Source organism: Erpetoichthys calabaricus, chromosome 7 (assembly GCF_900747795.2).
Source record: "Erpetoichthys calabaricus chromosome 7, fErpCal1.3, whole genome shotgun sequence".
In the NCBI taxonomy this organism is placed as follows: Eukaryota; Metazoa; Chordata; class Cladistia; order Polypteriformes; family Polypteridae; genus Erpetoichthys; species Erpetoichthys calabaricus.
Window position 1 is genome coordinate 171,967,026 of NC_041400.2, and position 18,736 is coordinate 171,985,761.

Sequence of the window (18,736 nt, forward strand, 5' to 3'; positions counted from 1 at the left end):
GCTTTTCTAATATGCTTTTTCACATGTTCTGTAATACCCTACGGTTAGCAATGTAGTTACTAGTTCTCTGCCGACACAGGTAATGCACAGTTGTTATAGTATAATGTCTTCAAACACTGACCCTAGGGCGGCACGGTGGCGCAGTGGGTAGCGCTGCTGCCTCGCAGTTGGGGGACCCGGGTTCGCTTCCCGGGTCCTCCCTGTGTGGAGATTGCATGTTCTCCCCGTGTCTGCGTGGGTTTCCTCCGGGCGCTCCGATTTCCTCCCACAGTCCAAAGACATGCTGGTTAGGTGGGTTGGCGATTCTAAATTGGCCCTAGTGTGTGCTTGGTGTGTGGGTGTGTTTGTGTGTGTCCTGCGGTGGGTTGGCACCCTGCCTGGGATTGGTTCCTGCCTTGTGCCCTGTGTTGGCTGGGATTGGCTCCGGCAGACCCCCGTGACCCTGTGTTCGGATTCAGCGGGTTGGAAAATGGATGGATGGATGGACACTGACCCTAAGTTGCACTTGATGGACCCTATGAAATGAAGTCTTTGGACAGTCACATGACTGTGGACAGGCACGGTACCCCAGGTGTTATCTTTTGTGCATTTTCCCTTTTTGTTGTCTGTGTTTATTGTTTTTTTGTGTTCTGTTTGTAATGGTCTATTTTGGGTTCACTTTTGTTAACTGTCTTTGTTTAGTGTTTATATTAGTGTATTAGTTTGTCAATTGTGTAATTTGGCTTTATAATGAGTCACCAGTTGAGATAATTGCCCTCAGGTGCTGCAGTTTGATTCGATATAAATGTTAGTCTGCCACTCACTCTTCCTGCGGTGCGGCATTAGTTAGCTACTATTTGCTGTGTCTTTTCCTACACTTCTGTCTTTTGCTTCATTAAGGTTTTGAGTTTTTTTTTTTGGAACATTTTCCAGTTTTTGACTTTTGGACTACATTTTTAGTTTTCTAAAATGTGGATTTTAGCTAGGTTATATCTGGATTTGTTTTTGTAATTGTGACCTTTTGACATTTTGGTGTTTTGTATTTTTGCCCCCTTTTTGTATTTTGTCCATATTTAGGAATGTATTATTAGTTTTGTATGTTTTCTTAATATTTACATTTATTTGCTTAGCAGACGCTTTTTTCCAAAGCAACTTACAAAAGAGGTCAAAATAATCAACTAAACATCAGTCTGGGGACTGTTTTGGAATAAGTGCTACAGGTCAAGGGTACATACTGATCACCACAAGTGAATTTAGTTTCTTGTGTTAGGTCTTTCCTTTTCTTTTTGATTTCGATTCGATTTATCGAATCCTTTATATTTTTTGCATTTGGCTATTATTTTGTTGCATTTTGTTTTGCATTAACTGAATCTTTGGTATGACTTAATGTTTGATTAATAAATTAATTTAATTACATTCTTTGTGTGTCCAGGGTTTTTACCATGACAGTTTCCCTCTCTTGTTGCATTGTGCAAGACAAAACACAACACTAGACACGACAACTGGGCGTCTACAAAATGCCACTCTCACTGACACTGTAATCTGTAAAAGCAACTCTACATGATTCAGATACACACCACTTATCTACAGTAGTCAGCAGGGCATAGAATGAATATTCTCCTCACTCTTTTAAAACAGAGCAAGTCCTTGAATAAGTCACTGTTGCCAGTGCACACCAATCTGCCTGTTTTGTAACACATCGACAATCTGCTGGATATGCAAGTTTTCATCTTTAACCAAACAAAAGCAGAAGGAATGCCACCCTGGGATTTCCACTGTCAATGATTTCAAAAAGACTGGGATGTGTTGGGAATTAGGAATGCTACACAGCATGTATAATAAAACACAAAGCAGAGCTAAAGGCCATGCCACTATGTTGTACTGAGCCTGTTTGAATTTGTAAGGTGCCACTGACATAGGAGAGAAGAAAGAATGACCCACTGGTAGACAGACATTTCTTGTTGCCTGAAAGAAGTTACTCAGAATAAAAGAAAAAAAACACTAACTGTACTTTTATATGCATGTATGCTTTGGATGTACCTTTTAAAAAGACATTTTTACATGTATTATATACTTATGGAGAGGCACAGTGGTTACAGTGTCGGCTCACAGCTCAGTAGTACCCGGATTCAATTGCCAGTTTGAATGAACCTGATTTGGATACTCTGGTTTTCTTCATACATCCTTATAGATTACATTAATTGGCAACTCTAAAGTCTGGGTGAGAGTGGGTGTATGTTAATGTTGTTAATGTATTGAAATACTGACTTTGCTAACTATACCAACTTTTTGGACCTCAGTACTGGTACCAAAATGGTACTTTAGCAAATAACGGATAACTCCCCCTAACGTCTAAGAGCTGCTTCAATCCCACAGCCAGTTAACACGTGTCTCTGGGCGCAAGGTGCTATAAAAATAGGGTTTTCCTCCAATACAGAAATTAATGACAAGATGGTACTGTACCTTTTTAAAAATTTAGCGTTTGGGTACTTTTTCAGTAATGGTATATAGCACAACCCCAGTCTATGTTTGCTAGTGGTAGCCAGTGGTGGTCATTTCATTGCTTTCAGTACAAGTAAGGAAGTATGTTCAGACCACACATGGCCTTATGCTGGAACACTCTAGTTCAGAAAATGAATGAATGAGCAAATCTATATATAATAATAATAATTCATTACATTTATATAGCGCTTTTCTCAGAACTCAAAGCGCTATCCACACAGGTCTGTACCTATTTCTCTCTCTCACACACACACACACACATATATATATATATATACACACAGTATATAGTGCCACATGGAATGGATATGCTTCCTGACCAGAACAGGATATGGTTCCTTACCCAGAAGGGAGGCTCCAAGAGGACAGACAGGCATCCTGGGCAAGGAAAAGAAAGGTGCCAGACCCGAACAGGACTTCTCAGGTGGATAGACGGACATCCCGACCAGGAAAGAAGAAGATTCCTTACCCGGACAGGACACTCCATGCAGATGGACAAGCATCTCGACCGGATATATGTGTAGTACCTTCCCTGACCAGGACGAAAGAGAAGGACGAGAAAGGACTGTCTCTGGGGATGTTTATTCCCCAAGGATGCTAGATGGCATATCAGTGCCTGGTCAGAAGCCAGAAGGGAATGCTGGGAATTGTAGTCCGGAAATGCAGCCCTGCTGGGGTCCCTGGGTACCATAAGAGTACTTCCATACGACCTGGAAGTGCTTCCAATGGACAAAAGCTCTGGCACCGGAAGTACTCCTAGGTCCTCAATAAAAGGGACCACACTGCCTTGTGCAAGCAAGTTGGGAGCTGGGAGGAAGGAAGGCAAGATTCGACAGGAGGAGATCAGTGCGTTAGAGCAAGGACAGGAAGAGAAACAAGAGAAAAGCAACTTGTTTTGGCTTTGTACAAAGTACTTTGTGTAATAAGCACATTTTATTTGAACCAAGGACTGTCTTGTCTGATCGAGTTTGGGGCTCACTGGCGCCCCCTAGCTTTCACAATTTATATATTTATATTATATTTATTATATAATATATATTATACTTGTATATATATATATATAGAAAATAGTTTTACTGTCAAATAATGCAAAGAGTACGCAACACGTGTTTCGCCCTAATTCTGGGCTCATCAGGCGTACACGCTCACTGCACCCCCTCTCGGGAATCGAACCTCGGCCCCTAACGTTGCGCCACGGCATGTGGTTCGTTCATTTGACAGCCACCCATACAATCAGATTGTGATTCAGACTACGAATGCCATGAATATTTATACAGTTGACCCTTGATATACGACTGGCCTGACATGCGAACAACTTGGTTTATGACCAAAATTTTTGTTTTGAATTATGACCAACGTCTTGCGTTATGACCCAAATGCGGTCACGTGTATCCGTTTGTGCGATTGTAAACAAACAGCCGAGAGCATTCGTAACCGTCAGTCGGAGCCCAGATACATGTGTTTGTGGACGTAATTTCGGTCAGTGCAATGATTTATATAATTTATTTCAATAATTGCTAAGGAAGGAAGAGAAGATAACGAAGGTAAAGAAAGCGATCACAAAATCCATCTCGACAATTATACGAAGAAAAAATTTGTATAAGGAGGCTCCTTCCAAACAATAACCACCTTCCATTTCATTCTCCTCCTCCCTTCCTGCAACCCAAAGATGTCAAATTAAATGGTGAGTACAGTATGAAATTGTTTGTTTCTGGTAGGCTAGGCACTTTTTATAACTTTTTGGTTAATACATTAAAAAAATTATTGGTGTTTTGGTAAATTGTGCACATTATACAACCCTTTTTTATTATGAAAAGGTTAAGTAAGTGTTGCTGTGGGAGGTTTGTAACACATTATGGGTATTTCCATTATTTCTTATGGGAAAAATAGTCTTAACTTCCAACCAACTTGAGTTACAACCAGCACTCGCGAACGAATTGAGTTCGTAAGTCAAGGGTCCATATATATAGAAGGTATATCTAGGGTAGTAGCCATACATTAAGAAAGAACATTTCAATATATCAAAATTTAGGGGTAAAAGCTCCCCACAAAACAAAAACTAAATACCGCAAAATCTCAAAAACACCTTGATGGTTCTGATTGCAATTTGGTGATGTTATAGAAAAAAGAAAATTAGCCAAAATGTGTTTTTTATTTGTCCATATTTGTCTGTAGTAATGCTTCATAAATGGACTACTGTTAGGGACTGCAGAGCACCATGAAAGAAGTAAAAGAATCACACAAACAAATTGGGCTGCTGCTTTATGCAAATGAAAGCTGCTACTGGAAATGAAGAGGATGGACAAAAGCTCATGCTTAGCAAGTTGCCTTCTTGGGTACACACAGTAATCCCAATTCTGTCAGCTTCTTCTTACTTGTCACAATGTGGTATAAAATATCCATCCATCCATCCATTTTCCAACCCGCTGAATCCGAACACAGGGTCATGGGGGTCTGCTGGAGCCAATCCCAGCCAACACAGGGCAGGAACCAATCCTGGGCAGGGCGCCAGCTCACCGCAGGACACACACAAACACACCCACACACCAAGCACACACTAGGGCCAATTTAGAATCGCCAATCCACCTAACCAGCATGTCTTTGGACTGTGGGAGGAAACTGGAGCGCCCGGAGGAAACCCACGCAGACACGGGGAGAACATGCAAACTCCACGCAGGGAGGACCCGGGAAGTGAACCCAGGTCCCCAGGTCTCCCAACTGCGAGGCAGCAGCGCTACCCACTGCGCCACCGTGCCGCCCGGTATAAAATATATATACAAATTTGAAGGGCTCTTCCCCTTAATCTCCCATGGATTATTGACCATGGACTGTTGATCGTGCTTACATACAGGTGTCCTGACCGGGAAAGGGGGTGATTTTGTACCCAGACCAGAGAAGGCCAGAGAAGAACAACAGACAGATTGGCCAGTGGAATAAAAAATAACTTTCTGTTTGGCCAGTATAAAATAAAGGAAGGACCAGCGATAGCCAGGAGTCATGACCAATTCCATCCCCCATACAGTACATAGCAGTGCTCCTCACATGAGAACTCAGTTGGGACACCAGCAGGGGTGCTTGGGATATGAAGTCTGCAAATGCAGTCCTGTCCGGTTCCCTACGTACCAACAGAGTGTGCTGTCACGAGAGGACCTCTCTACTTATGGCCTGGAAGTCCTTCCCGGAAGACATGTTGTGGCAAAGGAAGTTTTCCTGGGTCTGGCATAAAAGAGAACCTGCTGCCTTATGTGGATGAGCCACAGTTAGAAGGCAGCAAGCAACAGACAACTGGAGGAGAAAGGAAGAAGAATTGTGTAATTATTGTGTATTTTAGCTGATTTCTAGAGCAGTATATGTGAAACAGTGCACTGTGAAAATAAATATCCTTTATTTTATTCATAAAATGTGTTGGAGTTTACTGTGTCTCAGGTTTGGGACTCAGTGGCACCCCCTACAGGTTACACAGTAGATACAGTACTGTATATACTTCAAACAACGGGATGGAGGACAACGGGCCCATGGTAGTGAAATATATGCAATATTGCAGAGAACTGGGGTGTTTCCCCTTAGAAGTCGGACCACAATGTGCCACAAAGCTCCAATTCTCCAATTCGATTTGCTTCACCGTATCGAGCCATTCATCCAACATCAAAGCACGCAGATTGATCCTGTTGGAGCTACAGTGCAGCTTGCCATCACATGTTGATAGTAAAGAATGGTGCCGACATCACGTATCAAGACTTGAACACGCACACCACCCATATTTTTGCTGGAACAGCGGCTCGCACATTTGTCGCATTCATTTTTGAGGACATGCTCAGAGGATATGTCAAAAGAACACTGAGAATGCATGGCAGCCATGATGCGTGCGTGTAAGCGTTCTGATCATGAACTATAAACCGGCCTGTAGCGCTGCTGCGTAAACAATTGCGCTCTGCAATCGACTGTCACCTTCTCCAATGTTGTATCCAATGCTCCCAGCAACTCTGAGGAGCATACGTGTGTTAAAAATGGATGGATGGATGGATACTTTACATAATAGGTGGCCTGATAGACAAATGGTTAGCGCTGATACCTCATCTATATTACTAAATGACAGTTTAATTTATGCACGGCGGACGCACCGAAGCGCATGCGCACTGCGCCACGGCGCCCCAGAGTCAAACGCAGCGGCTTCCCAGAGTCAGTAGGTAGCGCCCAAACAACACAACCTGTAAACTAAACTTGCTCTAATCCACTGTGCCAGCAGTCGGTGTGTCATGTTCAATTATGATTCCAAACAGTAAACGATGTCTACCTAACGACACAGTCACAGAACAACAAAGACGAGACCGCATGGATAAAAACAATACACGGAGGCTCCTACAATGCGCTTCAGACACACCAGAAGCAAAGACGTCACGGATCCACAATGAAAGAGCTCAACTAACAGAAATACAAAACAAGCCTGTATAGATAAACACAATGAACGAGCGTGCCCACAATGCACTTCTGACACAGCAGAGGCAAAGGAGGCACGGCTCCAAATGGAAGGAGCTCAACGATTAGTAATACAAACACGAGCCCGTATGGCTACAACCTGTAAACGAGCCCGTATGGATAAAAACAATGAACGAAGGCACCCACACAAAGAAACCGCTTTAGTACAAATAGGTTTATTTAATTAAATGAAACCTTTACCATGGCTACGACCTGTAAACTAAACCTGAGGTAAAGCGTGCATGCCAGGTTGTACAGCCGCCTGAATGCTACCGCCCACACCACCGCATATATCACGTTCGTTTAGTAATGTGGCCCGCCATGCCTGGATCCGCCGCCATGGTCACTTCAGCACGCGAATCCGCCGCCATCAGCAAATGACGAGAAAAACAAAAAAGAGACTGCATGAATAAAAACAATAAACAAAGGCGCCTACAACGCGCTTCTGAAACACCAGAACCAGATGAGTCACAGCTCTAAAAAGAAATCGCTTTAGTACAAATATGTTTATTTAATTAAATGAACTTTCCCAGGACGCACTCACCCTCCATGATATTTCATCCCTCCAAATATCGGAGGGAACAGAAAGTGATTGCCATTCTTGGATTTGCGATTCTTTTGAGAATCGCAGGCTTGCTAGTAGATTCAGATTTCCATGTATGTGTGAATTTCCTTCCATATTCCTAAAGTCTATGTTAGGTTAACTGTCAAGCAGTGTGATACTGTGGCTAATTCACTGGATTTTAAATCATAAGTTGCTGTTTCAATTCATACCTCTGCCTCACTTTATGATATTAGCACAAACACAGAATGTGCAAACTGTGCATAGAAATGACTCAATACTGTATTCAAACCGAGGACGCTGGACCTATCAGGTAGCTTTGCTAACCACTGTGCCACACTGCTGCCCATCAACTTTTAAAAAAGTAGAAATTGCTACTAACAATAATATAATGACACACTGCTGAAGTCAATGTGTTTTTTTTTATTTTATGAGCAAAGTAATTTTTTCTCATACAACAGACAGTTGTGTTTCTCTGGATCCCCTGACACTACACGACACATCAGAGAGCTGTGATTCACAGATGAAAAGCAGCATGCACTCTTAAGAATCTTTACACTATAAGGCTCTTTCTCTTTGGGAACATTGTGTGAGATTAGGCTGTAATGTACAGTACCACACAAGCCAGCTGCTATCAAATTACAGTCCGGATGTGTCCCCGGTGAAAACGTCAAGCAGCTCACATACAGCAAAGGGTGAGACTCAAGAATTACCTGAGTCAGCATCATATTATTAACTTGAAACTGAAGCAGAAAGGCCCATGGAGTATTGGTTACTTTAAAATGCCACCCATTTTCAGCCACTTGGAGCCAATTATTTTCTGTAAATAAACTGTCACATGAGTGTAAAGTAAAAGATTCAGCAGCAGATGTGTATAATATTAAATGAAGCAATAGACAGGGGGTTTAATCATGAAGTACAGCAATCCCAAGGTAATCTGTAATACATGGCTGGCATATCCTTTCAATTATTCTTACTGTATAAAGGGGACAGTGTGTGCATGGAAGCACAGCACCCCTAAGGATCCAATGACCTGGATTTGAATTCCAGCTTGAGAGCTGTCTATGTGGAGTTTTCAGATTCAACTTGGGTTTTTCACTGGGTACTCCATGTTTCCTCTCACATTCACAAAGACATGCTGCTTAGGCAAACTAGACAGTCTAAGTCAAGTCAAGTCAAGTTGGGGAGCATGCACTAATACAGTGCATTGCCGTACCCACTACATGAGGAAACAACTCGGGATTCCGTTGGCAACCTCCCAGGCAGACACGCGGTCCAGTCCCACCCTCCAGAAATGACCCTCTATCTGCCGCAGCCAGGTGTTACGTGGGCGACCCCTTGGCCTGGTCCAGCCACTCAGGTCCCCAACAAGGAGGATCTTACGAGCCAGATCACCCTCGGGGAAACGCGCTCCATGGCCGTAGTGCCGTAACTGACACCCCCGCACAATGCAGGTAATGTGCCTCATTCGGGACTCCATGAGCAACCGCTCATTGGACACAGTCAAACCAACTTTTTTTGAGAGTCTAAACTGGCATAACTTGTGGTGTGCGTGAGTGGGCTCTGCAATGGACTATTCAAGGCTGTTCTTGCCTTGCGCCCACAGTGCTGCCATGATATACACTAGCTATCCAAGCGTGAATTGGATCTTGAATATTTCTGAACGTAGAAGCGGGCCTGGAGGACTGTTACAAAAGCCATCACAACCACCAGGCTGACTGGCCCTTATCAGGCTCAACTAGCCAACAAACCAGTGAAGACTGAAGAAGTACTAGCTGTTAAAGTGAATCAAATGTATCTAAAATTCAAATAAAACAGCATGATGAATTTGAAGATTAAGGTTTCACATTCATCCAGTTTTTCAACAGGTCCTCTTTACCCTTCCTCTTCTAATCAAGTCAGCACTACATGTGTAATAAACAACAAAAATCTCATTCCGCACACTGAATCCTACAGCAGACACTACCATCATGAACTATTACATAAGGGAAAAAAAGCACTTTAGAATAATGAAGAATATCACCCAACATGAAAAGCTTTCAATTTTTCAAAAATATCACAACTACTGAATTTATAATGCATTTTCTTTCGCATAAACAAAACAATTACAAAAGTCTGCTCCCAGATTGGCTTGCACATTACGCAAAAATAACTAGGAGTTTAATTTAAACAACACAGACAAGTATCTTACACTTCCTCAACTACATACTGTAGTCTGACCCCTTAACACTTACTAAACTCTCCATTTATTGTCCTTTATATAAAACCAGTAAAGATAACGTACAGTGAATACACTTGACTCATAGTTTTCATCCTCTTTCTCTGTACGTTTAGCATTCGTTTGCTCAGAGGTTGCTGCGCTTGCTGTTTCCTGAGCAGCTCTTCTTTTCTCCACACTAGCAGCCCGCTTCTTCTCTTCTTTCGTCTGTATCTTTTCACGTTAAAACTGATTAAGTCAGAGTCTGTGTTGCAATTACTTAGTATGTTTTCCTTAATTTTCCACTTAAGCTGGCACTTAAGTCTTCAATCTGCCTCAAGAATGATTTAAGATATGAAGAGGTAAGGGAAGTGACGGCGAAGGTGGTAGGGAATGAGAACGGCACCCGTACACATGCGCCGCACGGCCGCCCTGCTGGCTGTTGCCGAGAGCTGATTCTGCTATAAAATAAAATAAAAATAAAAAGAGGAATAACCTTGGAGGTCAATCATCACCCAGACAGCAGATAGTAGACGTCACGTAGTATATGTGTACCAAATTTCAGGCCAATAGTTCAAACGGTTTGCGAGCTACAAGTGGTTTAAAATCCTGGACAGACAAACGAACAGCCACGGTAGTGTATTATATATAAAGACGTAAGACAAGAAGTGTTGTCTGCTAAGGGTTATAAAATAAAGATCAAGTGTAGAAGCAAACCATATCAACTGAAAGAATCACATTTCTCAAAAATCTGCTCACTTTATGTAGCTTCTGACCCATAAAATGATGTTTTTCATAAATAGAATATTGATATATAAAACATAAGTGTGCAGGAGTGGAAAAAGTGTTGCAACTGTTATGTGCAAAGAAATATCAAACATAACATAATATGAACTTACAAATGACTCACTTTTAGCAAAAGTTACCTTAACCAATACATTTGGGTATAATGTACACTAATATACACACAGCATATGTTGTATATATAAATATATTTATATGTGTGTGTATTTCCAATATTCCTTGTACATATGAAGTACCTATTACAGTAACATTGGCAGTATGGTGGCACAGTGGTTAACATGGCTGCCTCACAGACACTCAGTGTTCAGATCCTGAATGGGTCAGCGTGTGTCCACGTGAGCTTTTTCTTTACAAAGTCTTGCCCATATCTGAAAGATCTGCACACTCTATTAATCAGCAATCCTAAACTGATGCAGTGTGGGTGTGCAAATGAGTGTATTATTAATATTACTATTATTATGTACTGATTTGCCTGACGCCTTTATCCAAGGCAACTTACAACATTTAAGATACAATTGGTTACATTTCTTTTCTTTATTCCATCTGGAGCACAGGCAGGTGAAGTGATTGGGTCATGGTCACACAGTATCAGTTATGGGATTTGAGTGTACCCTACAATGCAATGCACTGACACTCTATTCAGAGTCACTTTGATGCTGCCAGGGTAGGCTCCAGCCTCAGTATGACCCTGATTTGGACTAAAATGGCTTGAAAATGTTTTACATTTCCTGGACCAATTCTGAATGTGTCGGAGATGTAGGAGGAAAGCCAGAGCACCCCACACAGATACAGGAAGAATGAGTGAAATAGTGAAGGGGAACCAATTCAAACCCAGGACCCTAGAGCTGTGAGGTAGTAATGCTAATCACTGTGCCACCGTGCTACTCACAAATACCTTATATACGTATATAACAGTACACAGTGTATATTCCCATACATATATAGTATATGCCTGCATAAAATATAAAGATATACTGTATATGTGAATGTGTATGCACCTTGTAATGGATTAGAGCCCTTGTTTGGGGTTTGTTTCCACATTGAGCCTGATGCTTGCTGGAATAGGCTCCAACTTCCCAGCAACACTGTCACCCTGCTTTTTAAGCAGGCTTAAAAATGTATACATTTATTTATTTAAATGTAGACTCACGAACACAAGTTTATAAGCACACGAGTGTTTGTCTATAAAATGTATGCATATTTGAATGGGTACAAATACTGTACCTCTAAGTATGCATGTATACACAGTACCTATAAATTATATATGTGTGCATACTGTATGTGGACACATACATTACAGCGCCACTATTTTTATCCCCACACTCTGACATTCATGACACATCATCATATATAAACCTTAAAGCACACTGCACTTTTGTGTGTTCACAGATTTAACCATTAAAATAGTACTTGCACTGTATATTTATGTACCAAAATACCAAAAAATAATAACTCTCGAAATCTGAGCTTGCACTGAAAGGCCAGCTCTGTCCCACAATTCGAAAAGCAATCGGCGAAACAACCTACCCCATTTTTGCTTGGCCAGGACGCGCAGGCGGCGGTCCGTGCAGCCGTGGGCGAGCAGAGGGTTCCTTTGAGCCGAAGTGGGCGCTTTAGTTACTTTCCGTTGTATTGCACGGTTTCCAGTGGGCTGCGATGCAGGCGGTAGGAGACGATCCTTCAGCGGCACATCGCGCTTTGTCCACGGCTCCCTTGGGTGCTGTACGGTGGCAACTGACGCTTCTTCACTTGCGCCTGCCCTTCTGCAGGAGGGGAGACATTCCTTCGACAACGGAGACCTGACTATTTTTGCAAAAGGTGAAAAATGCAGGAAGGCGTGGGCATGCTCGCTGCGTTATTCACCGCTGTAAATATCCATTCATAAGAATAATGACGATGTGATGATGAGGATGACAGACCCAGCTACGACCTCCGAGGCAGACAGATTTCTCGATCTTACAGGAGTGCCATCTCGCCTTTACGGGAAGTAAACACGCAGTTAAAATGGACTCGTGGAGCAGGTTGCACTGTCTGTGTGCCGACCGGCCAGCGCCAGCGCGTCCTCTGATCTCCAAATGACCCTTAAATATCTCCTCGGGGTGTCCCTGCACCGCGCTCTTGCGCGACACCCTGTGCTCTATTTAGTTTCCAAAAGAGGAACCTGTGCCGAATGCCTAGGGGCATTGCCCGTCTGGAAGAATGCAAGAGCGATTGCCAGCGCGCCCCAAGCCTAGCGAAAGATTCCTGTTTTAGTTCCCTTCCTCCTTCATTCGTGGTTGCAGCGCGCTTATCTCGTAGCATCAAAATGCCCCCCGGCCATAACAGAACGCACAGTCACATGGAGACGGTACCCATCCGGGATGCATGTAGCGACGTTCACCTGAGTCGTCCTCTGCGAAGCGGCTGCCTCTGCGCGGCTCCTTCACTCGCCCCCGTTCTTTCACGTTGGCAGGGCTGCTGCATTCATGCCTCCATCACCCGTTGCATTTCCACAAACCACGCATCCAAGCAGGCAGGCATCGTCTAGCTCTCGTTTATTGCGCAACCGCTTCCAGTCTGTCTCACTGTTTGTCTTTCGGCAACGCTTTGACGGGCAGCTGTTAGCCACAAAAGCGCTACCGCGAGCCGTAGGTTGATTTGAAGCAGCTCAATTCTGACAGGCACGGTCTAACACCCATCAGCAGGCTCTTCCTTCGTTCCAGCGGTGTGACTAGCAATTGCTGTCTCCATCCTCCGCTCACTGGCGTGTTAAATAGGCCGACGTCATCACACCACCCACCGCACTGACGTCACCGTATGCTCCAGGGACTGACATCACTCTCGTCAAGAGCGTGACGTCTAACAACCCCAGGAAGTATTACTATAAAGAGAGAGATCATGCAAATGAGCGAACCTGGAGACGTGAAGCTGTTTATCATAGCATTCTAAAATTAAATCACAAACTAAAGATATCAGGGCGTTAGTTATGAACGCAGCAGAACAAGTCTAACAGTGTTAACTTAATACATTGAATTACACACCTGTGTCATTGACTCCTGCCTATGCCCAGTGCTACTAGAGTGGGCTGAAGTTCCCTGAACCTCTAAAATTGGATTGAGTAGGTTGACGTGACAAGCTTCGCGCATTTGGATTTAGGGATTTTCTGCCATTTTACTCTTCAGATCTTCTTAAGCTCTGTGTGATTTGAATGCAGACCTTTGGAGGATAGCTATTTTCAGGTCTCTCCAAAGATACTCAATTGGGTTCAAGTCTGGGCACCGCCTGGGCTACTTAAGGACATTCCTGGAGTTGTCCCTAAGCCACTCCTGTGCAGGTAATGTAGGATCCATCATAAAAAAGGCACAACAGCAAATGTATTTCCTACGACAGCTGAAGAAGTTCAACCTTTCCAAGGATTTGCTGATTCAGTTTTACACAGCAGCCATTGAATCTGTTCTCAGCTCATCCATAACAGTGTGGTTCGGATCAGTGACTAAACATGACAAAAACAGGCTACAACGGATAGTCAGGTCTGCCAAAAATATCATTGGTGCCTGTCCGCCCACCTTACAGGACCTGTATTGTTCTAGAGTCATGAATCAGGCTAGGAAAATCATTACTGACCCCTCAAATCCAGGCCACAACCTTTTTTGAACTTCTTCCATCAGCCAGATGTTATAGATTAAACTGACAGATATGAGAACAGTTTTTTCCCACAGGTCATCAAGCTCACAACTGGTTAGTTTCATCCCCCAGGCCTCCTAGCGTATTGCAATATCTTTCACACATACCGTATTTTTAATACTTGTTTTTTTACAGTGTTTATTTCAGCATTTCTTGTACTGAGTTGCACTCTGCACTTTGTATGCAAATTATATATATATAAATATATATATATACAGTGCATCCGGAAAGTATTCACAGCGCATCACTTTTTCCACATTTTGTTATGTTACAGCCTTATTCCAAAATGGATTAAATTCATTTTTTTCCTCAGAATTCTACACACAACACCCCATAATGACAACGTGAAATAAGTTTACTTGAGATTTTTGCCAATTTATTAAAGATAAAAAAATTGAGAAAGCACATGTACATAAGTATTCACAGCCTTTGCCATGAAGCTCAAAATTGAGCTCAGGTGCATCCTGTTTCCCCTGATCATCCTTGAGATGTTTCTGCAGCTTCATTGGAGTCCACCTGTGGTAAATTCAGTTGATTGGACATGATTTGGAAAGGCACACACCTGTCTATATAAGGTCCCACAGTTGACAGTTCATGTCAGAGCACAAACCAAGCATGAAGTCAAAGGAATTGTCTGTAGACCTCCGAGACAGGATTGTCTCGAGGCACAAATCCAGGGAAGGTTACAGAAAAATTTCTGCTGCTTTGAAGGTCCCAATGAGCACAGTGGCCTCCATCATCTGTAAGTGAAAGAAGTTCGAAACCACCAGGACTTCCTAGAGCTGGCCGGCCATCTAAACTGAGCGATCGGGAGAGAAGGGCCTTAGTCAGGGAGGTGACCAAGAACTCGATGGTCACTCTGTCAGAGCTCCAGAGGTCCTTTGCGGAGAGAGGAGAACCTTCCAGAAGGACAACCATCTCTGCAGCACTCCACCAATCAGGCCTGTATGGTAGAGTGGCCAGACGGAAGCCACTCCTTAGTAAAAGGCACATGGCAGCCCGCCTGGAGTTTGCCAAAAGGCACCTGAAGGACTCTCAGACCATGAGAAAGAAAATTCTCTGGTCTGATGAGACAAAGATTGAACTCTTTGGTGTGAATGCCAGGCGTCACGTTTGCGAGGAAACCTGGCACCATCCCTACAGTGAGCATGGTGGTGGTGGCATCATGCTGTGGGGATGTTTTTCAGCAGCAGAAACTGGGAGACTAGTCAGGATAAAGGGAAAGATGACTGCAGCAATGTGCAGAGACATCCTGGATGAAAAGCTGCTCCATAGCGCTCTTGACCTCAGACTGGGGCGACAGTTCATCTTTCAGCAGGACAACGACCCTAAGCACACAGCCAAGATATCAAAGGAGTGGCTTCAGGACAACTCTGTGAATGTCCTTGAGTGGCCCAGCCAGAGCCCAGACTTGAATCCGATTGAACATCTCTGGAGAGATCTTAAAATGGCTGTGCACCGACGCTTCCCATCCAAACTGATGGAGCTTGGGAGGTGCTGCAAAGAGGAATGGGCGAAACTGGCCAAGGATAGGTGTGCCAAGCTTGTGGCATCATATTCAAAAAGACTTGAGGCTGTAATTGCTGCCAAAGGTGCATCGACAAAGTATTGAGCAAAGGCTGTGAATACTTATGGACATGTGATTTCTCAATTTTTTTATCTTTAATAAATTTGCAAAAACCTCAAGTAAACTTTTTTCACTTTGTCATTATGGGGTGTTGTGTGTAGAATTCTGAGGAAAAAAATGAATTTAATCCATTTTGGAAGAAGGCTGTAACATAACAAAATGTGGAAAGAGTGATGCGCTGTGAATACTTTCTGGATGCACTGTATATATAATATATATATATATATATGTTACATTCTCCATCTTGTGTTTTTTTATCTGAGGTGTGTGATTAACTGTTGTGTGTATGTCGATTTTGTAACTTATGATTGCAGAGTCACCAAAACCAAATTCCTTGTATACGTGCATATGTGGCTAATAAATCTGATCCTGATTCTGATTCTGATACTATGAAAGTAATGAGATTTAAGCTTCAGGTCCCCAATCCTGGTGGCCCCCAATCCCAGAAGCAACTTTAGTCCACATTGCTTAACTGTTTTGAGTGTCTACTCTATGAAAAGGGGTTTTAAAAAACAATAAAATTATTAATATAGTGTAATTCAATATAAAATAATAGTTAAAAGTAAAAATTAAATGGTTATTCAAAATTGTGGTGATCTGTTGTGGAACAACCACATTGTACAAGATAGTAGTGGTTACCCAGACCATGTTGCTGGTTGCGATAGAGCCCCCATAATAGTCAAGCGTCAGGGCCCCACTGCTCCACTGTTGTCTATGCTTTGTGCTTTGGGTAAAAGTCCTGTTGGAAGGTGAAGTCCAATCTGAGGTCCAGAGCTCTCCAGATCAGGTTTTCATTAAGGACATATCTGTAGTTTCATCTGTCCACTTTGTGTAGTTTTCTGGTCTCTGTCACTAAAAAAATAACCCCAAGCAAAATGCTGCCACCACCATACTTCACCTTTGAAATGGTATTGCACATGTGATCAGGTGATGATGCGACGCTAATCTTGGTTTCATCAGACCAGATCTTGTGTTTGACAGTCTGAGGTGCCTTTTTCCAAACACTGGGAGTTTTCAATGTGTGTTTTACTGAGGAGAGGTGTCAGTCTGGTCACTCTGTCATAAAGCCCAGATCAATGGAATGTTGTAACTCCCCACAGTTTCTCTAGAGCTCTGCCAGAGTAACCATTGGGTGCTTGGGCACCTCTCTTACCATGGCCTTCTCTCATGATTGTTCGGTTTGACCAGTCGAGCTGTAGGAAGAATCATGGTTGTTCCAAACTTCTTCCATTTCCCCTGATCTGTGCTGTGACACAATCCCGTCTTTAAGCCGGAAGGCAACTGGTCCTCACGGCTTGGTATTTGTTCTGATGCACATTTCAGCTGTATGGCCTTCTATAGACAAGTGTGAGTCTTTCCAAACAAGGTGTAGAAACATCTCAATGATGATCCATAGAATGAGATGCACCTGAGACATATTTCAAACGTCATAGCAAAGGGTCTGAATATTGGTGTCAACATTATATTTCATTTTTATACTTTTAACGAGTTTGCAAACATTTCCAAAATCCTATTTTCACTTTGTTATTCTGGGGCAGGGGTGGGCAATGTCGGTCCTGTAGAGTCGCAGTGGCTACAGGTTTTCATTCAAACCCAGCTGCTTAATTAGAAACCAATCCTTGCCAGTCTCAAAACTTATTTAATATTATGGCTTGTTAGTCTTCAATGCAAGGTTCTTATAAAGTAGATTTTTTTTTCCTTTCCAAAGATATCATCCAAATGATGTGAAGCCTTAAACAGATAATTGTCAGTCTGTCACATTTTTCTATTACAGTAAGTGTTTTATTAAATCAAACGGTGCATGACGAACACACACAGATGTAAATGGAAACAAGCTAGATGGAGAACTGATGGCTGTTTGTCATTTACATCATATTGCTAATATGGAGCCATTAAAACAGTGAATGCAGCTGTTTAAGATTGCAATAAGCAATTAAGGTTGGGGACCCTTAACGGGAAATACCACTAAAATGAACAATCAAAATGTCACTTAAGCAATAAGTGCTTCATCGGCAATAATTGACTTCTCATTAAGAAGGTGGGTTGGAAAAAAAACCTGCAGCCATTGTGGCTCTCCAGGACCAACATTGTCCATCCCTGTTCTGGGGTATTAAGTGTTGCTTGATTTGGGAAGAAATGAATATACACGATTTAGCAAAAGGCTGCAACATAAAAAAAAGTGGAAAAACTGGAGGGGTCTGAATACTTTCTGAATCCACTGTATTTATAAACCACTGTTGACCATATGACCATAGCAAACTGGACTTTGATTTTCACCATTTTAAACATCAAAAATTTACAAAATAGGGACTCTTCCATCTTATTTCTTCTGTAACATTAATTATCTTTTAATGTTTGTAAAGCACATGTATGATAATGTATCATGTAGTGTTGCAAGTGGCTGGGGGTGGTACCCAGCCGGGACGGCCAGAAGAACTGGAGGGGGGGTTACGACTCCTCCGGACCATGATGGGGCGACCGCCCTGGTGGCTTTGGAGACCACAGGAACAGAGCTTAGAAGTTCAACCCTATAGGGGCCCATGGTCACCGCCAGGGGGCGCCCAGATGCCTGAGGAACCCTGACCCTCAGCACTTCTGCCACACCCGGAAGTGCTGGGGGGAAGAAGACCAGGGACACCCGGAGTGCTTCCGGGTGCACAGCCGGCACTTCGGCCACACCAGGGAGTGCCGGCAGTCGCTCATTGGGAAGCATGTCTGGGTGGGTTTAAAAGGGGCAGCCTCCCTCCATTCGATGGCTGGAGTTGGGTGGAAGAGGACAGAGCTCGGAGGAGAGGAGTGGAGGTGGTCAGAAGAGAGAGAGAGGCATTGGAAAGGCCTGGACTTGTGGGTGATTGGTGCTGGGGCACTGGGTTGTGGTGCTTGTAAATAATTGTGAAATGAATAAACGTGTGTTTGGGTGCAAACC

At 43.1% G+C, this 18,736-nt stretch overlaps 1 protein-coding gene across 1 annotated transcript in view; it reads right to left on the reverse strand.

Annotated features, from left to right (window-relative positions):
• Window positions 1–13,249, reverse strand: part of homer1b (homer scaffold protein 1b) — a 284,062-nt gene extending 270,813 nt beyond the window's left edge. Inside the window, exon 1 of the mRNA XM_028805720.2 lies at window positions 12,048–13,249. Coding sequence (XP_028661553.1) covers window positions 12,048–12,052 — 5 coding nt within the window. The 5' untranslated portion in view covers window positions 12,053–13,249. The remainder of the gene's footprint in view (window positions 1–12,047) is intronic.
• Between the last annotated feature and the right edge of the window lie 5,487 nt (window positions 13,250–18,736).